The sequence below is a fragment of the Globicephala melas genome, chromosome 8 (genome assembly GCF_963455315.2).
Source record: "Globicephala melas chromosome 8, mGloMel1.2, whole genome shotgun sequence".
NCBI classification, from domain to species: domain Eukaryota; kingdom Metazoa; phylum Chordata; class Mammalia; order Artiodactyla; family Delphinidae; genus Globicephala; species Globicephala melas.
The window spans coordinates 83,982,619-84,001,634 of record NC_083321.1 but is presented as its reverse complement, the minus strand read 5'-3'; the positions used below and the strand labels follow the sequence as shown (position 1 = coordinate 84,001,634).

Below are 19,016 nucleotides of genomic sequence, written 5' to 3'. Positions count from 1 at the left end.
AAGCCCTGGTCCGGGAAGATCCCACATGCTGCGGAGCAACTAAGCCCATGTGCCACAACTACCGAGCCTGTGCTCTAGAGCTTGTGAGCGAAAACTACTGAAGCCCGTGCGCCTAGAACCTGTGCTCCGCAACAAGAGAAGCGATCACAATGAGAAGCCCACGCACCGCAACGCAGAGTAGCCCCCGTTCTCCGTAACTAGAGAAAGCCTGCACGCAGCAACGAAGACCCAACACAGCCATAAACAAATAAATAAATAAAAATAAATTTATATTAAAAAAGTAGGATCATGTGGGATTTATCCCAGGGATGCAAGGATTTCTCAATATTTGCAAATCAATCAATATGATATAGCACATTAACAAACTGAAAAATAAAAACCAAATGATCATCTCAATAGATACAAAAAAGTTTTTGATAAAATTCAACATCCATTTATAATAAAAACTTTCCAGAAAGCAAGCACAGAGGGAATATACCTCAGCATAATAAAGTCCATATATAACAAACCCACAGCTAACATCATACTTAATGGTGAAAAGCTGAACGTATTTCCTCTAAGATCAGGAACAAGACAAGGATGTCCACTCTTGCCACTTTTCTTCAACAGTTTTGGAAGTCCTAGCCACAGCAATCAGAGAAGAAAAAGAAATAAAAGGAATCCAAATTGGAAAAGAAGAAATAAAACTGTCACTGTTTGCAGATGACATGATACTATACATAGAAAACCCTAAAGATGCTACCAGAAAACTACTAGAGCTCATCAATGAACTAAGTAAAGTCGCAGGATACAAAATTAATATACAGAAATCTGTTGCAATTCTACACACTAATGAGCTACCAGAAAGAGAAATTAAGGAAACAATCCCATTTACCTTGCATTAAAAAGAATAAAATACCTAGAATAAACCTTTTGCCTACAGGAGACAAAAGACCTGTCCTTGGAAAACCGTAAGACTGTGATGAAAGAAACTGAAGACGACACAAACAGATGGAAAGATATACTGTGTTCTTGGATTGGAAGAATCAACATTGTTAAAATGACCATATTACTTAAGGCAATCTACAGATTCAATGCAATCCCTATCAAAATACCAATGGCATTTTTCACAGAACCAGAACAAATAACTTTAAAATTTGTATGGAAACACAAAAGACCCCAAATAGCCAAAACAGTCTTGAGAAAGAAGAACAGAGCTGGAAGAATCACACTCCCTGACTTCAGACTATAAAGACTACAAAGCTACAGTAATCAAAACAGTGTGGTACTGGCACAAAAACAGACACATAGATCAATGGAACAGGATAGAGAGTCCAGAAATAAACGCATGCACTTATGGTCAATTAATCTATGACAAAGGAGGCAAGAATATACAATGGAGAAAAGACAGTCTCTTCAATAAGTGTTGCTGGGAAAACTGGACAGCTACATGTAAAAGAATGAAATTAGAATGTCCTCTTATACCATATACAAAAATAAAATGAATTAAAGACATAAATGTAAGACTGAATACTGTAAAACTCCTAGATGAAAACACAGGCAAAACACCCTCTGACGTAAGTCATAGCAATACTTTTTTGGATTCATATCCTAAAGAAAAGGAAATAAAAGCAAAAATAAGCAAATGGGACCCAATTAAACTCACAAGCTTTTGCACAGCAAAAGAAACTATCCAGTGAATGAAAAGACAACCTACTGAATGGGAGAAAATGTTGGCAAATAATATGACCTATAAGGGGTTAATATTCACACATATAAACAGCTCATACAGCTCAACATCAAAACAAACAAACAAACAAACATTATTAAAAAATGGGCAGAAGACCTGAACATACATTTTTTCCAAAGAGGAAACGAAGATGACCAACAGGCACATGAAAGAATGCTCAACATGCTAATCATCAGGAAAATGCAAATCAAAACCATAATATCACTTCACACCTGTCAGAATGGTTATCATGATTATCATCAAAAAGAACACAAATAAAAAACAGTGGCAAGGATGCGGAGAAAAGGGATCCCTCATACACTGTTGGGGGGACTGTAAATTGGTGCAGCTAATGTGGAAAACACTATGGAGGTTTCTCAAAAATTAAAATTACCATATGACCCAGTAAAATTCTCCTGGGTATATATCCAAAAAAACCAAAACCACTAATTCAAAAAGGTACATGCACCCAATGTTCACAGCAGCATCAATTGCCAAGATATGGAAGCAACTTCAGTGTCCATCAAGAGATGAATGGATAAAGATTGGTGAGTGTATATACATATGTATATATATACACATACACACACACACAAAAGACTACTACTCAGCCATAAAAAAAGAAAGAAGTTCTGCCATTTGCAGCAACACGGATAGACTTGGAGGGCGTTATGCTAAGTGAAATAAGTCAGACAGAGAAAGACAAATACTGTATGATATCACTTACATGTGGAATCTAAAAAACACAACAAATTAGTGAATATAACAAAAAAGATGCAGACTCACAGATACAGAGAACAAACCAGTGGTTACCAGTGGGGGATGGGGGGTAACAAACTATGAGTGGGAGTTTATTGTAAGGATGTATTGTACAACACGGGGAATATAGACAATATTTTGCAATAACTGTAAATGGAGTATAACCTTTAAAAATTGCATAAATTTAAAAATTTCTTCTATGGAGAAAAAAAAAGAAACATTAAGCCATCAACTGATGAATGGGTAAACAAAATGTAATATATCCCTACAACTGAATACTACTCAGCGATAAAAAAGAATGAAATACTTATTCATGGTACGACATGGAAGAACCTTGAAAACATTATGCTTAGTGAAAGAAGCCAGACACAAAAGACCACACATCGTATGATTCAATTTATATGAAATGTCCAAAACAGGCAAATCCACAGAGGCAGAAAGTAGATTAGTGGCTGGTTGCTAGGAACTGGAAGCAGGGAATTGAGGCTGACTGCTAATAGGTACAAAGTTTGTTTTGGCAGTGATGGAAATGCTCTGGAATTAGTGGTGATGGTTGCACAACAGAGTGAAAATGCTAAAAACCACTGAATTACACCCTTTAAAATAATGAATTTTATGTCATGTGATTTCTAAATCAGGAAAAAAAACAAAGAAAGAAAACACATAGGGTTAGGATAATCTTATTGCTTGTAGACAGTTTTCTTAAGAATGGAAAAGTTCATCATCAGTTTTCCCTAAGTTTATATTTGCAAGATAGTTACCTCTTAAGTTAGAAGGGCAATGCTAAATATTTATGGTGTTTAGAAAGGAATAGTTACATGTACCGAGTAATTTTACACGCTTTTTACAGGCCAATAAAAGGAGAATGAGAAATTTCAAAATGTGACAAGATCTACTATACCTGGTGACAAATATCTGCCATCAATTCAATCAAGTTTTCCTTGACAGCAATATTACGAGATCCTGAAGAATATTTCCCTCTGCTTCCTATATGACTTATTTCATTTACTAGCAGATCATATACATTGTATAAGATACTCTTCCACTTTCTTGATGCATAGGCACCTGTAATTTTAAAAAATAATTAATTAAATTAAAATATAATTTATACATACAATCCATTTGCACCGCCAACTCCCACAAAACTATTCAGCTGTTAAGGTGGAAACATTAGAAGACATCTGGTCCAGCCTATTTAGTACTAATGGCTCTTCTGACAATATCCTTACAAGCTCTACTTCATAATGATGTCCATTTCACACATTTCACACTCAGTTAACTGTATTTCTTATAAAATTCTTCCATATTCTCATCTATCTCTAATCAATTCAATCAAAATCTCAATCAAACTTTCTTTAATTTCTTCTCTCCCCCAAAGCAAATTAATACTGTCCCTCTTATACATAAGGACCAACTTCTCTGTATGTCTTTAAGAGAAAAACACTACCAGTTCCTTCAACGAGTGTACAAATAACATGTTATCCAGACTTATCATCATCCCAGTCATCTTTCCCTAGACACACTCCAGTCAACTTATGTCCCTCTTAAAATGATGACTCTACAAACTCTGGTAAGCATAATATTCCCAACCACGATCTAACAAGTATGGGGAACAATGGGGCTGTTTCCTCCCACAAAACGAAGAACCTATTTAAAATCTATTAATGAATTTAATTAATCTATTAAAGAACCTAATAAAGTCTATTAATGTATACTAAAACTATATTCGTGTTTCTGACAGCCTCATCATCTGCCAATTTTCAATTGATCCTAAACATGCACTTAACTAAAACCCTAAACATGTCTCACCATCTCTTAATAAGCCTGATTTTCATTCTGGTGAGAGCTATGTGAAAGATGAAAAACTAAGGAAAGCCACCATTCTTTCACCTCCAGTGGTTTCATGGGCTACAAATACATCTAACTATACATACTAGAAGAGCCCATGAAACATACACAGCTGCTTTTGATAAAAAGTGGCTACAAACAGTTTTCCTCTATTTTAGCTACTATTCAATTAATGTCCTTAATAAGGTCATTACACTAGCCATGATGAATTGGTCCAAAGGCTAGTACAAGCCAGATTCAAAACATAGCCTAAGCATGAGAGAACTCATTCAATTCTAGTTCCACCCAGTAAAGTTCCTGTCTACTGAATGGAGCTACATCATCCATGCAATACCCTTTTGGTGAAAGACAAACATAAATGAATGAAGGGAGGATAAGTCATTCATTTCTGGTTTCCCTAGCAAATATGTATTTATCTTCCTTGGGAACTGACTAATCTGGCTGGTTCAATCCACATTTATCTATTTTATTTTCTAATAAAAGCAATATGTAGATAAACAAGATCCTGTCTTCTCTAAATTCTTTTACTCCTACAGTCTGCGTCACACCTCTTAGCACCTAATTATTGCTGCATAATCAGCTCCTAGAGGGAATAGTGTCTCATATTTGTTTGTATTCCTCACAAAACGTAGCATTGTACTAAACAAATGGTAAGGCATGATATGATTTGCTACCTACCATAGCTTCAAATTAAAAAAAAAAAAGTGTGAAAAATATCCTCATGACTGACACTATTACCAAGCAAAGCAATCCAGAGGAAGGTCATAACCTCCTATAACATACAGATTTCATACTTAACCCTCTATATTTCAATGAAGAAGCAAATTCAAAATAGCAAAAACTTTCTTTATACCTTTTTCTTGAGTTTTGGCTCCCTTTGGATGATGGATATAAATTTGTAGTTGAAATAACTCAATAATTACTTCTTTTAAGGAATCATTAAGTCTATGTTGAGTCCAGATATAAAGTAAGGTAGGAAGAATTTCATCTCCTAATTCACATACTCGAATTCGAAAGTTAACAGCCAAAGTCTTGAGGAAGATAATAAATGCTGCTAAGATATGATTTAGACCTGCAGAGCTCTTTTCTTGTCTGTAACAGAAAATAAACAGACTTAATATAACAGGGGAAAATGCAGAAACTGAAGACAGTAATGAAGTTGCGTGCTGAAAGAAAAAAAGTTCTGATTTTCAAATAATAGTAGCCTTACTTTCAGAATTATTCAGAAAAATCACAGCAGCACTACTTAGCAACAACAAAAAATAGTTCCTATTCGGCATTGGGAGATCACTCTGTTAGCTCTCCCTGCTGCTGAAACACTGTCTAAAATTATATAAAACTAATTTGTAATACCTACCATTTATAAAATATTTCACATTATAAATTGGGTAATGCCACACAAATTTAAGATACTGATATTTCCAAAATATATTCCTATTTCATTTTATTCTTAGCACATTACAACTATCTTCAAAATTCAGGAAAATAAAAATATTTAGAGGCCATATAGCTTTTCCTGTTATTAAAAAAGCAAGACAGATCTAGAACATCATTACATGTTCTGCATATTGGATATTCAGGAAGTGCTGGACCTAACACTTTCCTTGGGAATCCACTAGTTCTACTATAATCGGCCAATGATGTTTTCAAGTTGGTAAAATTTAGTTACTCAATCTAAAACACAGTCTTGCAAAAAGATCAAATGGATTTCCAATACAAAACAAAAACAGATTAGATTACCTTGCATGCTGAATAGCCTTAGAAAAAAAATCCAAAAATTTGGAATTTAATCCATCAGTCTGCGAACAGCATCCTTTGGTCACAGCTTCAATTATTCTAGCCACCAAAACTCTATTAATGTCTTGTGAAGGTTTAAGATACAGCTGGAAGTACACAGAGAACAATTCTTAAAAAAAAAAAAAAAAATGTTAGTTATGTTTTTAAAAAGAAAACTATCGAAACATTTAACTTAGATGTCAAAATTCAATTTAAATTTCAATAATCCCACAGACAAAAGATTAAAAATTATATTAATTTATACTTACTACAGTAAGAGCATTCCATCAATATTTATTTTTATAAATTAAACTGCCTTCAAGACAGGAACTACAGGCAGCAGAGTATGTGAACACCAGTTTAAGAGCCAGATCTCAGATAAGCTACTTAACTTCTCTATTCCTAAATTCCTTCAGCTAGGCCTAACAAAGCACTTGACAGTGTACTCTCCACAGTTTTGTTTTGTTTTGTCTTAGTGCTATTTGATTAATAATGTGTGTAAAGTGTGTCAAGAACTGTGAAAAATCTGAGACTTTACGCTATTTGTAACCCAACAAATTAGAATGCCAGTTTCACGGATGTTGGCAGAAGACATGAAATTCCTGATCAGAGAAAGAGGACAATTTATTTCTCACAGCAATGAGAGTAGCCAGAGTACCTTCATTTTTGCATAAATTCCTCAATCTCAAAAGCAATGTGAAGAGGGACAAGTGACACAGTTCAAATGATGAGCTACCATACAGGAGAGATATCCCAAGCAATGAGCTGCAAGCAAACCTTCCTTTGTTCTGGAGGAGGCCATCATCTCTGTCATCTCTATCTTCCAAGGCTCACTGTACATACTTTAAAAAACAGTCTGGAAAAGAATAGTCAGTGTCATGTCTTTGACATGACATGCAGAAACGTGAAATGCATTGAGAATTATCTCCCAACACAATGAAAAGCAAAGTTGCTAAGGCAGGATTTTCTTCCCATAAAGAGATAATTAGGAAGTCCTCAGTTAGCAAAGTGACTTAAGAATAATTTCAACTGTATATGTCAAATAATTCTGCAGAAATAGCTTAAAGTCAGAAATGTTAAATTCAAAAGAATAAGGACAATATAAAAACCTCAAACATCAAGTAGTAAGAAAAATGATTCCTATCATATCTGACTTTATAGAACTCTACACAAGTGCTTCCCAAAGTTTTTTCACTACATGCAATACCTAAATAATGGTAAAAACATGAATTAACACACACAAATTTGGAGACAGAAAAACAGGAGGCGTTATCTTTAGCATTTCCTTCTTATTACTTGGCAAGAGCAAAGTGCTGAAACAGGAAAAGCCAACAATGCAACTCTCTGTCTCTGATTAAATCTCAACTTTCAGGGCTTTTATTTTACTTGGGGAAATTATCCCAGTTCTCACAGAATCCAACATATTCCTCTAGTAAGTGGGTAAAAAAAAAAGCTAGTATAAGACATTCAACAAAAGAGTCCTACTTCTCCAAAAACGGCGGCAGTGCATGCCTCCAAATGAATTCCCTTTCTCCATGAATTCAACAACAAAAAAAGCTCAAAGAGCAGATAGCAAAACAGCATGATATTAAAAAGCAGTTTCTGCAGACTCACAGACATAAAGAACACACTTGTGGTTGTCAAAGTGGAGGGAGGTGTAGGGGAGGGAAGTATTGGGAGTTTGAGATTAGCAGATGCAAACTTTTATATATAGGATGGATAAACAACAAGGTCCTACTGTATAGCACAGGGAACTATGTTCAATATCCTGTGATAAACCATAACGCAAAGAATATGAAAAAGAATGTATATATGTACGACCAAGTCACTTTGCTGTACAGCAGAAATTAACACAACATTGTAAATCAACTATTCTTCAATAAATTTTCTTTTAAAAGGAGTTTCTGGAGTTAAAATAAAATAAAACCCCAAAAGACATCATTAAATGTAGATTCCTTGGAATTTTACACATAGACAGCCATATCATCTACAAATGTGAAGTTTTATTTCTTCCTTTCCAATCTGTATGCCAATTATCCTTTTCTTGCCTAACTGCCCTAGCTAGGACCTCCAGTACAATGTTGAATAGGAGTGGTGACAGTGAATACCCTTGTCTTGTTCCCAATTTTTTAATGAAAAGTTTTAAATTACAGATTTGATTTCTTTACTCGTTACAGAAGTATACAGATTACCTATTTCATACTGGGTGAGTTTTGATAGTGTGTGGTTTTAAGGAATTGTTCCATTTATTTTCAGTCATCAAATTTATGTGTGTAGAGTTGTTTATAGCATTCTCTTACTATTCTTTCAGTATCTGTGGAATCTGCAATTATATCCCATTTAATTCCTAATATCAATAATTTGTGTCTTTCTTTACCTTACTCACTCTTGCTAGAGGGTCTAGATTTTGATGTTTTCAAAGAATCGGCTTTTTGTTTCAATAATTTTCCTTTACTGTTTTGTTTTCATCGATTTCTGTTCTTATCTTCTGCTTGAAGTCTTTGGATTTGTTTGTTTTTCTAGTTTCTTGAGATGGAGGCTAAGATTATTAATTTGATATCTTTCCTCTTTTCTAATGTAGGCATTTAATGCTATAAATTACCCTCTCAACATAACTTTAGCTACATTCCACAAATTTTGATATGTTGTAATTTTCATTTTCATTCAGTTTTAAACATGCCTTGAGAATTTTCTTTCCACCCATGAATTATTTAGAAGCGTGTCATTTATTTTCACAAAAGTACTATGAAGGAAAGAGTACCACAGTAGAAAATAAAAAGAGAGGAAGAAATTAGGAAAAACAATCAGAAAATGGCCGTGACATTTAAACTGAGACTTGAAGGACAAGAAAAAACAGGCCATACAAAGGGTAGCCTCTGAAAAAAGAACAAATGCCACAGGTAAGAAAGAGCTTATACCTTCTAAACAGGAGTGTGTGAGATGATCCATAGCTATGTCAGAAGAAAATATTAGCGCTCCTATTTTTTAATTAAAACTAATTACAAAAATTATGCTTTACTGATTTTTAATATAGAAATCGACAATGGCCACTCTGGAAGACAGTTTGGCAGTTTCTTAAAAAACTAAACATACTTTTACCATATGATCCAGCAATCACGCTCCTCAGCATTTACCCAAATGAGTTGAAAACTTATCTGTACACAGATGTTTATAGCATTTTCATTCATAATCTCCAAAACTTGCAAGCAATCAACATGTCTTTCAGTAAGTGAATGGATAATTAAACTGTGGTAAATCCAGACAGTGAAATATTATTCAGTGCTAAAAAGAAATGAGCTATCGAGCCATGAAAAGACATGGAAGAACTTTAAATGCAAATTACTAAATGAAAGAAGCCCCTCTGAAAATACTATATACTGTATGATTCCAACTATATGACATTTTGGAAAAGGCAAAACTATAGAGACAGTTAAAAAGATCAGTGGTTGCTAGGGATCAAGGTGGAGAGAGGAATAAATAGGCAGAGCACAGAGGATTTTCAGGGCAGTGAAACTATTCTCTATGATACAATAATGGTGGACACATATCATTATACATTTCTCAAAAGCTACAGAATGTACAACACCAAGAGTGACAGTGTAAACTATGGACTTTGAGTGATATGAGGTGTCAGCGTAGGTTCACTGACGGAAACAAATGTACCGCTTTGGTGCTGGATGTTGCTGTGTACGTGTGAGGTCAGGGGATATATGGGAACTCTGTACTTTCTGCCCAATTCTGCTGTGAATCTAAAACTGCTCTAAAAAAATAAAGTCTATTAAAAAAAAGTTTGAAAATCACTGGGTTAGAGAATCTGAATAAAGGCCACTGTAGCAAGAGCATAGAAATTAGAAGGATGGGGTGGGCTTTAAGGTCAGAGAGATAGGCAGAAGCAAAACTACGTAGCACTTCCAAGACCTGAAGGGAAGTCCATATTTTATATTAGTTATACAAGAAAGCAACTGAAGGTTTTTTTTTTTTTTTTTTTTTCAACTGAAGGTTTTTAACTTTTCTTCCTTTCTACCTAATTAGAAAAACTATTTTCTTCCTTAGGACAATCTTAGGGCTCTTGCTTTGGAATCCCTTCTTCTCAGAAAACATACATGAGCAATTTTCCTGTGTATTCAACTACTCTCTCTTCACTGAATCCTTCTGATTACATGTATATATACTTCAATCACTCTCTTCTTTAATAGGACCCCCCTTTCCCTTCCCCTTGTAACCAAAACTTTTGAAAATGTTGTATTTGTTAATCCATTTTCTCACTTGTCACTCATGCTTTCACACCAGTTTGTTATACAACTGAACACCATCAACCAACTGACTCTAACTGCCATGTATAGAATAATTCATCCAACAATAGCAGATACACATTCTTTTCAAATGCATATGGAACACTCACCAAGTTAGACCTTATCCTTGATCATAAAAGAAATCATAACAGTTATAAATAATTTTGGTTATAAAAAGCATGGTCTCTGACCATAACATTAAACCACAAAAGGAAAACAAAACAGGAGAATTACCCCAAATGAATGGGAATTAAACAACATACTTCCAAATAATCCAGGGTCAAAGGGAAACCCTCAAAAAAACCTAGAACATATTTTGAACTGAAGAAAAAGAAAAAACAACATTGTCAACATTTGTGAGATGTGACTAAAGTAGTGTTTAGAGAAAAACTTATTACATTAAATGCACATATTTGGAAAGAAGCTCTCAAATCAATGATCTAAGCTTAAGAAACCAGAGAAGAAATGAAATCCAAAACAATCAGAAGTAAGGAACTAATAATTATAAGATCAGACTCAGTAATGAAAGAGGCAATACCACTACAGAGCCTAAGCACATTAAAAGGATAATGAGACAATAATGTTCAAGAACAACTTTACACTCATACGTTCAACAACTTATATGAAATGAACAAATTCTTAAAGAAACAAATTCCAAAGGTCACTGAAAATATGTAACCTAAATAATCCTGCATCTATTAAAGAAATTGAATTCATAATTAAAAACCTTACAACCACCACCACCTCCAAATTCAATCCAGTAACATACAAAATGGATAATACATCATGCCCTAATAGGGTATATCCCAGAAACACAAGGTTGACTCAACCTGTGACAAACTGATCAACATAATTCACCATACCAATAAACTAAAGACAAAAAAACCCATGATTGGGCTTCCCTGGTGGCGCAGTGGTTGAGAGTCCGCCTGCTGATGCAGGCGACACAGGTTCGTGTCCCGGTCCGGGAAGATCCCACATGCCGCGAAGCGGCTAGGCCCGTGAGCCATGGCCGCTGAGCCTGCGCGTCCGGAGCCTGTGCTCCGCAACGGGAGAGGCCACAGCAGTGAGAGGCCCGTGTACCGCAAAAAAAAAAAAAAAAAAAAAAAAAAAACCAAAAAAAAACCATGATTATCTCAATATATACAGAAAAAAATTCAATTCATATCCATTCAATATCCATTCATGATAAAAAACCATGAGCAACCAGAATAGAAGGGAATGTCCTCAACCTGTATTAACAGCTAATATGCTGAACTTCCCTGGTGGCACAGCATATAAGAATCCACCTGCCAATGCAGGGGTCATGGGTTCGAGCCCTGGTCCGGGAAGATCCCACATGCCATGGAGCAACTAAGCCCGTGTGCCGTAACTACTGAGCCTGTGCTCTAGAGCCCGTGAGCCACAACTACTGAGCCCACAAGCCACAATTACTGAAGCCCATTCGCCTGCAGCCCGTGCTCCACAACAAGAGAAGCCACCACAATGAGAAACCCGCACACTGGAGCAAAGAGTAACCCCCGCTCGCTGCAACTAGAGAAAGCCCATGTGCAGCAATGAAGACCCAACGCAGCCCAAAATTAATTAATTAATTATTTAAAAATAGCTAATATGCTAATGATCAAACACTGAATATTTCCCCCTAAAACCAGGAACAGGACAAGGAAGGATGTCTCTTCTCACTACTCCTAATCAAAATCATATTGGAGGAAAAACTATAAATCTCTTAGAAGAAAACACGGGGAAAGTTTCATAACATTGGATTGGCAATGATTTGTTGGAAATGACCCCAAAAGCACAGGCAACAACAAAAAAAAATAGATAGACTGTATTCATCAAAGCAAAACCTTTTGTGCATCAAAGGACACTATCATCAGAGGTAAAGGCATCCCATGGAATGGGAGAAAATATTTCCAAACCATGTATCTGATAAGGAATTAATATAGAATACATAAAGAACTCCTACAATCCAACAAAAAACAAACAACCCGATTAAAAACTGGGCAAAAGATTTGAATAGACTTTTGTCCAAAGATGATATACAAATGGACAATAAGCACATGAAAAGTTCAACATCACCAGTCATTAAGGAAATGCAAATCAAAATCACAATGAGACACCACTTCATACACATTGACATTAGGATGGCTATTATCAAAAAAAGAAGTGTTGAGGAGTTAGCGACAGGGAGGGCAGGGGGCCTGTGCTTAGTTCTGGGGGAGGAGGTGGCCAGTTTAGGGTCTCAGGGGACAGGTGGGGGAGATGGCAGAGTTAGATGGGACTGGGGGGGTGGGGGTGCCAGGAGAAGGAAGGTTGAAGGGGAGACTAGATGTTGGGGGAACTGTGCTGGGAAGAGCTGCGTCAGAAGTGCCCACAGTAACCCGGGGGGAGGACAACACCCAGGCCTGGCTGTCGCAGCTGCTTGCTGGAGAAGGGGAGCCTGACCTCTAGGAGGGCGCCGCTCCTGTACAGAGGGTTGTGAACCCGCCTGGGGATGAGGCCTGGTGTTGTGGAAACTGAAATTAGCTTCGCGGGGCTGACAGTTCTGGCCCAGGGCGGTGGCAGTGCACCCCTTTAGACTTTTCCTCTAGGTTCCATGCTTACCTCTTCTGTGACCTCACTCTGCCCCTCCTCCTCCCTCTTAACTCTCTCGAGGTTACCCCTTCACTTAAAACATTGCTTCTGGTAATCTGTGTTCATCATGGCAAGCTGATGGCAGCAGGAGAAATGGAGCCCCTGTCCAGTGTGAGTCGTAGCAGTGCAGGAGGGGAGACCCTGGAGGAGGAGAGAGCCCGCCTAAATTGATGTCTACAGATTGAATTTCCAGAGGCTTAGGAGGAGGAGTTCCCCATTGTCCTGTTTCCAGGCCTTGCTCAGGAAGCCCTGAGCAAGGCCTGGAATTCATTCAGGCCCTGTATTCATTCAGGAGACCATCCTTTAACGTTTTCAGATGAGCTTATGAGGGGGCAATCTTTAAAAGTCCAAAGCAGATGCATCCGGGGCCTTCAGCAGATGCGTTGCTTTGAGTGTGTAATCCGGGAGCAGCGATCTCTGGGCACGTGAATGCCACCAGGCACCTGTCCTGTTCTGGGGTGGAGGTTTTCAGATGCTGCATCTTCTAAATTCAGCCTTCTGTTGTACTAGTTTTGTGCTACGAACCTTGCTCCCAGAGGACTCGTAAGCCGTAGAACATTTTAACACGATGCCACAACACAGAGTGCTGCCTTGTAGATGGAGCTTGCAGATGCATCCCAGTGACCCTCTCATCTACCTGCCCGCCTTCCTGTGCATTGGTCGGAGGAATTCTTAGTGTGATGATATAATCTGTGTGTTGGGAAAGTGTTCAAGATGGAAATGCCTTAGGCAAATACTTAAATGAGCCAACTGGCAAATTGAGGGGGGTCATTGTACTGTGCTGGAGGTACGAGTTGGTCATGCCCCAATTATGATAGAAATGGCAGGTCTAGTTTGGGCATTCCTACTAAGAAGGGAGTGGTCAGGGTACCGATAGTGATCTTTGATTCATCTTGCTCTATGTGTTTTTTAACTTCGATTTTACTTGATCAGATTTCAGAGTAATTTTAGTGTTCAAATGGGAGGACCCTGAGGTGAGGGGTGGTGGGGAGGGAAAAGCCTACCACAGGTGCTGGGAGGGGTGGGCGTGAAGAAAGGGAGAAGGGGGGAGGGTTGTGGTTAGGTGTGGGTTGTAGAGGGTGGGAGTGGTAGGGAATGTGGGTTGAAGGGAATTCTCTGAAAGGATCAGTAGGCAGAGCTCTGGGGAATTATATAGAGCTCATGGGCCAAGAAAATACTGGTTAATAGTAAATTGTTAATGCTAGTTAAATTATCGCTTGGAAGCAAAAAAAAAGTCACTTGGAAACTTTCTAAAATGCTTAGAACTCTGCTAAGTGCAGGGGAAAAAGCAAAATTGCTTTGCTGCAAGATGGGGAGGACTGAAAAGGTAACTAAGACCTGGTTATTGGTGGCTTGAAAGATTGGTGTCAGAAATTTGCATCAGCAGGTTAACATCCTTCACTGCTTTCAAGCTCCTTACGTGGTTTATCTGAAGATGTGTGGTATTTGGGAGAGGTCTTCGAAAAGACTTTAATACCCACATTGTGGGCTTTTAAAGTAAGCTTGAGATTTTGGAGTGCACTTAAGATGGTGAGATGTACTCTTCTGGGTTTTCACTGAGGTTTTGCAGTTGAAAACTTGAGCAAAGTGAAAATGCAATGACTTCTAAAGGAATTTTGTGTTACTTCCTGCCTTAAAAGCACATCTCTTCTTTGTGATAAGTATTAGAAACAGCAAGAGTTTTTACTTTTCGTCGTCATTGTAATAAGGAGAACCTAATGACTTTTTGTGATCACTGTAAAATTACTGTAATATTTGGTAGCAAACAATCCATGTAGGCTTGCTAAGGTTACAGTTAGTAATCCACTGTATCTTTAGTTTTGAATGTTTGTGTTTTTTAAGTGATAACCGTATTAGAGAGGAAGCTATCAGCCAAAATCAGTTTGGGAAATAAGCAAAACTGGGGATGGGGAGGTGCTTTATTACTAGATTATGGTGTGCTTGTGAAAATTCAGGGAAAGATCTGAATTCTTTGTGATAAAGTAATACCAGTGGCTTTAAAAAAAAAAAAAGCGTTGGTGAAGGTGTGGAGAAATTGGAACACTTGTGCATTGCTGATGAAAATGTAAAATGGTGTAGCCCTTGTGGAAAACAGTATGGTGGGTACTCAAAAAATTAAACACAGAATTACCGTATGATGCAGTAATTCCACTTCTGAATATATACCCAATTGAAAGCAAAGACTCAAAGAGCTATGTGTATACCATGTTCATAGTAGAGTTATTCACAATATCCAAATGTAGAAACAATCCAAGGGTCCAATGACAGATGAATGGATAAACAAAATGTAGTATACACATACAATGGAATATTATTCAGACTTAAAAAGGAAGAAAACTCTGACATATACTACAACATGGATGAACCTTATACATTATGCTAAGTGAAATAAGCCATTCAGAAAAGGACAAACACTGTACAATTTCACTTACAGGAGGTACTAGGGTAGTCAAATTCAGAGACAGAAAGTAGAATGGCTGCCAAGAGCTGGAGGTGGGGAGCAGGGGAAGTTCCCGTTTAATGGGTACAGAGTTTCAGTTTGGAAGATGAAAAAAGTTCTGGAAATGAGTTGTGATGGTTGCATAACAATGTGAATATACTTAATGCCACTGAATTGTATATGCAAAAATGGTTAAAATGGTAAATTTTATGTTATGTACATCTTACCATTAAAAAAAAAAATCATACTGAGGTCCTAGTCAATATAAGGTAGAACAAAGAAATAAGGCCACATGGCTCAGAAATGAAGGAACAAAAAACTCTCTACTTGCAGATGACACAACTGTCTAAATAGAAAATTCCCCAGAATGAACAAAAGAGCTCCTAGATCTAATAAGCAATTTTAGCAAGGTCCCAGATCAATATGGTATACAAAAGTCAACAGTACTTCTGAACAACATGGAAGAGAAAATGTTTTAAAGAGACAGTAAAATTTACAAACTACTGCAGTATAAATCTAACAAAAATATACAAATTCTATATGCTGATAAATCAAAAAAGACGTAAATAAATGGAGAGATATACCATGTTCATGGACTGGAAGAGTCTATGTTAAGATGTCTATTGCTCCTTAGTTCAATAGGTCCAACGTGATACCAATAAAATCCCAGCAGGATTTTTTGTAGAAATCAACAAGCTGATTCCAAAATTTATATGGAAATGTTGGTTTAGAAGACTAAGGCCATCTTCTCATCTCACTCTAAACTCTCTCCCTAGACAATCTAATCCATAACCATGGCTTCAATCACCACCTCTACCAAATATATTTTGAATGTAAACTTCACTTCTTGAGCAGGCTTCATTAGAGAAGTAAGTTTCAGAGACGGTAACTAACTAAAAAAAAAATTCAACAAAAAGACTGATTATCAGAAGTGAAAGTAGTTTGCTTAAAAATAGAGAATTTCAGAGAACATGCCAGATGATGGAATCAGAGTAAAGAGACTACACGAACGACTGCCTTTGTTTCAGAGACCCATAGTTACAAGTAATAATCTAAAATGTACAAATATTCTAAATATTTAGGCTGAACCATTTTGGTGACAGACGTGTCGGTGTACCCTAGATATCACTGGCCTATTCTCTAAAGGCTGCCACTAGGCTTACTGAGGGCTCTGTTTGGAACAAAGCCTCCTTTGTGTTCAGAGCAACAGCAAAGGCCCCAGATAAGAAATTAAGCAATAGCTAAGAAGGCCTTTATTCATGTGGGAACGGTGGAATACAATGTAGACCACTGATGAGGTCATGGGTTTATGGTCCACAAACATCTTATTTTGAAATGATAAACTGATGGTAAAAAATATAGATAAATGTCTTTTAAGTTAGCGCAATTTATCTTGAATACTTCTCAATGAAAAATACTGAGTTTCTAAATTTTCAGAGGTGGCTGTATTAGAAGACTTTGACATCTGGCTTAAAGTCACCTCATTAAAGCCAAATACCATTTTCACCCATTAAGCCACCCAGAGCCAGAAATACTCCACTTTTGAAATCAATAAACTCAAAAATTTCAGCCTCTGACCAAACTTCCTTTGTGGTCTCTTAGTACCTCTCACCTACAAACTGTCAACAATACCTCCATGGTACCCCACTCTACTTATCTTGTAAGTCACTGGGTCCTACATATTCTATTCTAATATTTCATTTCAATTACCTTACCAGTGACCTGCAAACTGCCTAGTCCTAATGGATACTTCCACATCTTATTATTTCTACAACACTTTAAATGTCACACCCCTTCCAACTTGAAATTCTCTTGCTTTCCCTTTTATGACATCTCTCTTGGTTTTCTTCTTTCTACTTTAATCATTGTTGCATTTAGGTGTCACTGATCTGTGAACTCACTGCATTATAACTTTTGGTTTACTTGGTTTTTTCTGTCATTGGACTGTCAAGTCTTTGAGGACAGGTATGGCATCTTTCAATTCTGTAATTTTAGTTCTGATAGCAGGCACCAAATACATTATTAGTGACAATTTAAGAAGTACATAATACATGAAAAGTGTCAGATTCTATAATCATTTAATTTCACAAAGGTACTGTTAAACTGTGAGGTCATTTGGGGGATATAAATAGACTCTGAATGCTCTTTTGGTGAAATTTCATTTCACAAGGAAAAATTCACAAATAACAAACTTCAAAACATACCTGTCCACTGTTGCTGAGATATTTCACACCAGTACTTTCTCACTGAAAGAACGTCCTTCAGCAATATGTTGCTACAATCAGCTCCATAAATGGCACCATTAGATGAATCTTTCACTGTCTCCATGATATAATTCAAGAGTTCTTGACATTTTAGCCTGGGTGCTCCTATTTAAAAATAAAACAAACAAACAGAAACATATAAATCTTAAGAAAAGTAAGTTAAGGATGCTTGGAATGGCAATTGTATAAATAATTCCATTTGGGAACTTACTATTAACTAACCTCCTTCTCATAAAACACGGATTAGCAAACTATGGCCCAGGGGCAAAATTCAGCCAACCACCTGTTTTTGGAAATAAAGTTTTTTGGACCATAAACATGTCTATTCATTTACATATTGTATATGGCTACTTTCATGCTAAAATGGCAAAGTTGAGTTGTTGAGACAGAGACTACATAGCCTGCAAAGTCAAAAACATTTACGATCTGGTCACTTTACAAAAAAAATTTGCCAATCCTATAGGATTATATAGCAAAAACAATCATTCATTCTACCTTAATAATTCACAATTTCTGACATTAGACCTTGAGTGACCCAAAGTTTCCTGGTATTTTTTATAAAAACCTGATTAGAATAAGATTATAAAGAGAATACTATTTCCTTTGAAAAGCAAAATTACTTCCAAGTCCTATAATAGCATTTATTATATATACATATGTAAGGCTATAATTTTTAGTTTTATTTAATTATTAGAGGTCCTTAAAATTCAGAATTAATGGATATATATATTTTTTAATGGAACTCTTTTTCTTTTAATTTATTTATTTCTGGCTGCATTGGGTCTTTGCTGTGCACAGGCTTTCTCTAGTTGAGGCAAGCAGGGGCTACTCTTCGTTGCGGTACACGGGCTTCTCACTGCGGTGGCTTCTCCTGTTGCAGAGCAACGGGCTCTATGCTCACGCACTTCATTAGTTGTGGCACGCAGACTCAGTAGCTGTGGCTTGCGGGCTTTAGAGCACAGGCTCAGTATTTGTGGCACACGGGTGTAGTTGCTCCGCGGCATGTGGGATCTTCCCAGACCAGGGCTCAAATCCGTGTCCCCTGCATTGGCAGGCGGATTCTTAACCATTGTGCTACTAGGGAAGTCCCTGGATATATATATATTTTTTAATTTATTTAATTAATTTATTTATTTTTGACTGTGTTGGGTCTTTGTTACTGTACGCAGGCTTTCTCTAGTTGCGGTGAGTGGGGGCTACTCTTCGTTGCAGTGTGCGGGCTTACTGCGGTGGCTTCTCTTGTTGCAGAGCATGGGCTCTAGGTACTCGGGTTTCAGTAGTTGTGGTGCGTGGAC

The 19,016-nt window shown here is 37.0% G+C and overlaps 1 protein-coding gene across 1 annotated transcript in view; it reads right to left on the bottom strand.

Moving 5' to 3' along the window:
• Positions 1-19,016, bottom strand: part of ATM (ATM serine/threonine kinase) — a 140,216-nt gene that overhangs the window by 112,757 nt on the left and 8,443 nt on the right. Inside the window, exons 5-8 of the mRNA XM_030836236.3 lie at positions 17,662-17,826; positions 6,056-6,221; positions 5,169-5,407; positions 3,369-3,532 (exon numbers count right to left, since the gene is read on the bottom strand). Of these exons, the coding sequence (XP_030692096.1) occupies positions 3,369-3,532; positions 5,169-5,407; positions 6,056-6,221; positions 17,662-17,826 (734 nt within the window). The remainder of the gene's footprint in view (positions 1-3,368; positions 3,533-5,168; positions 5,408-6,055; positions 6,222-17,661; positions 17,827-19,016) is intronic.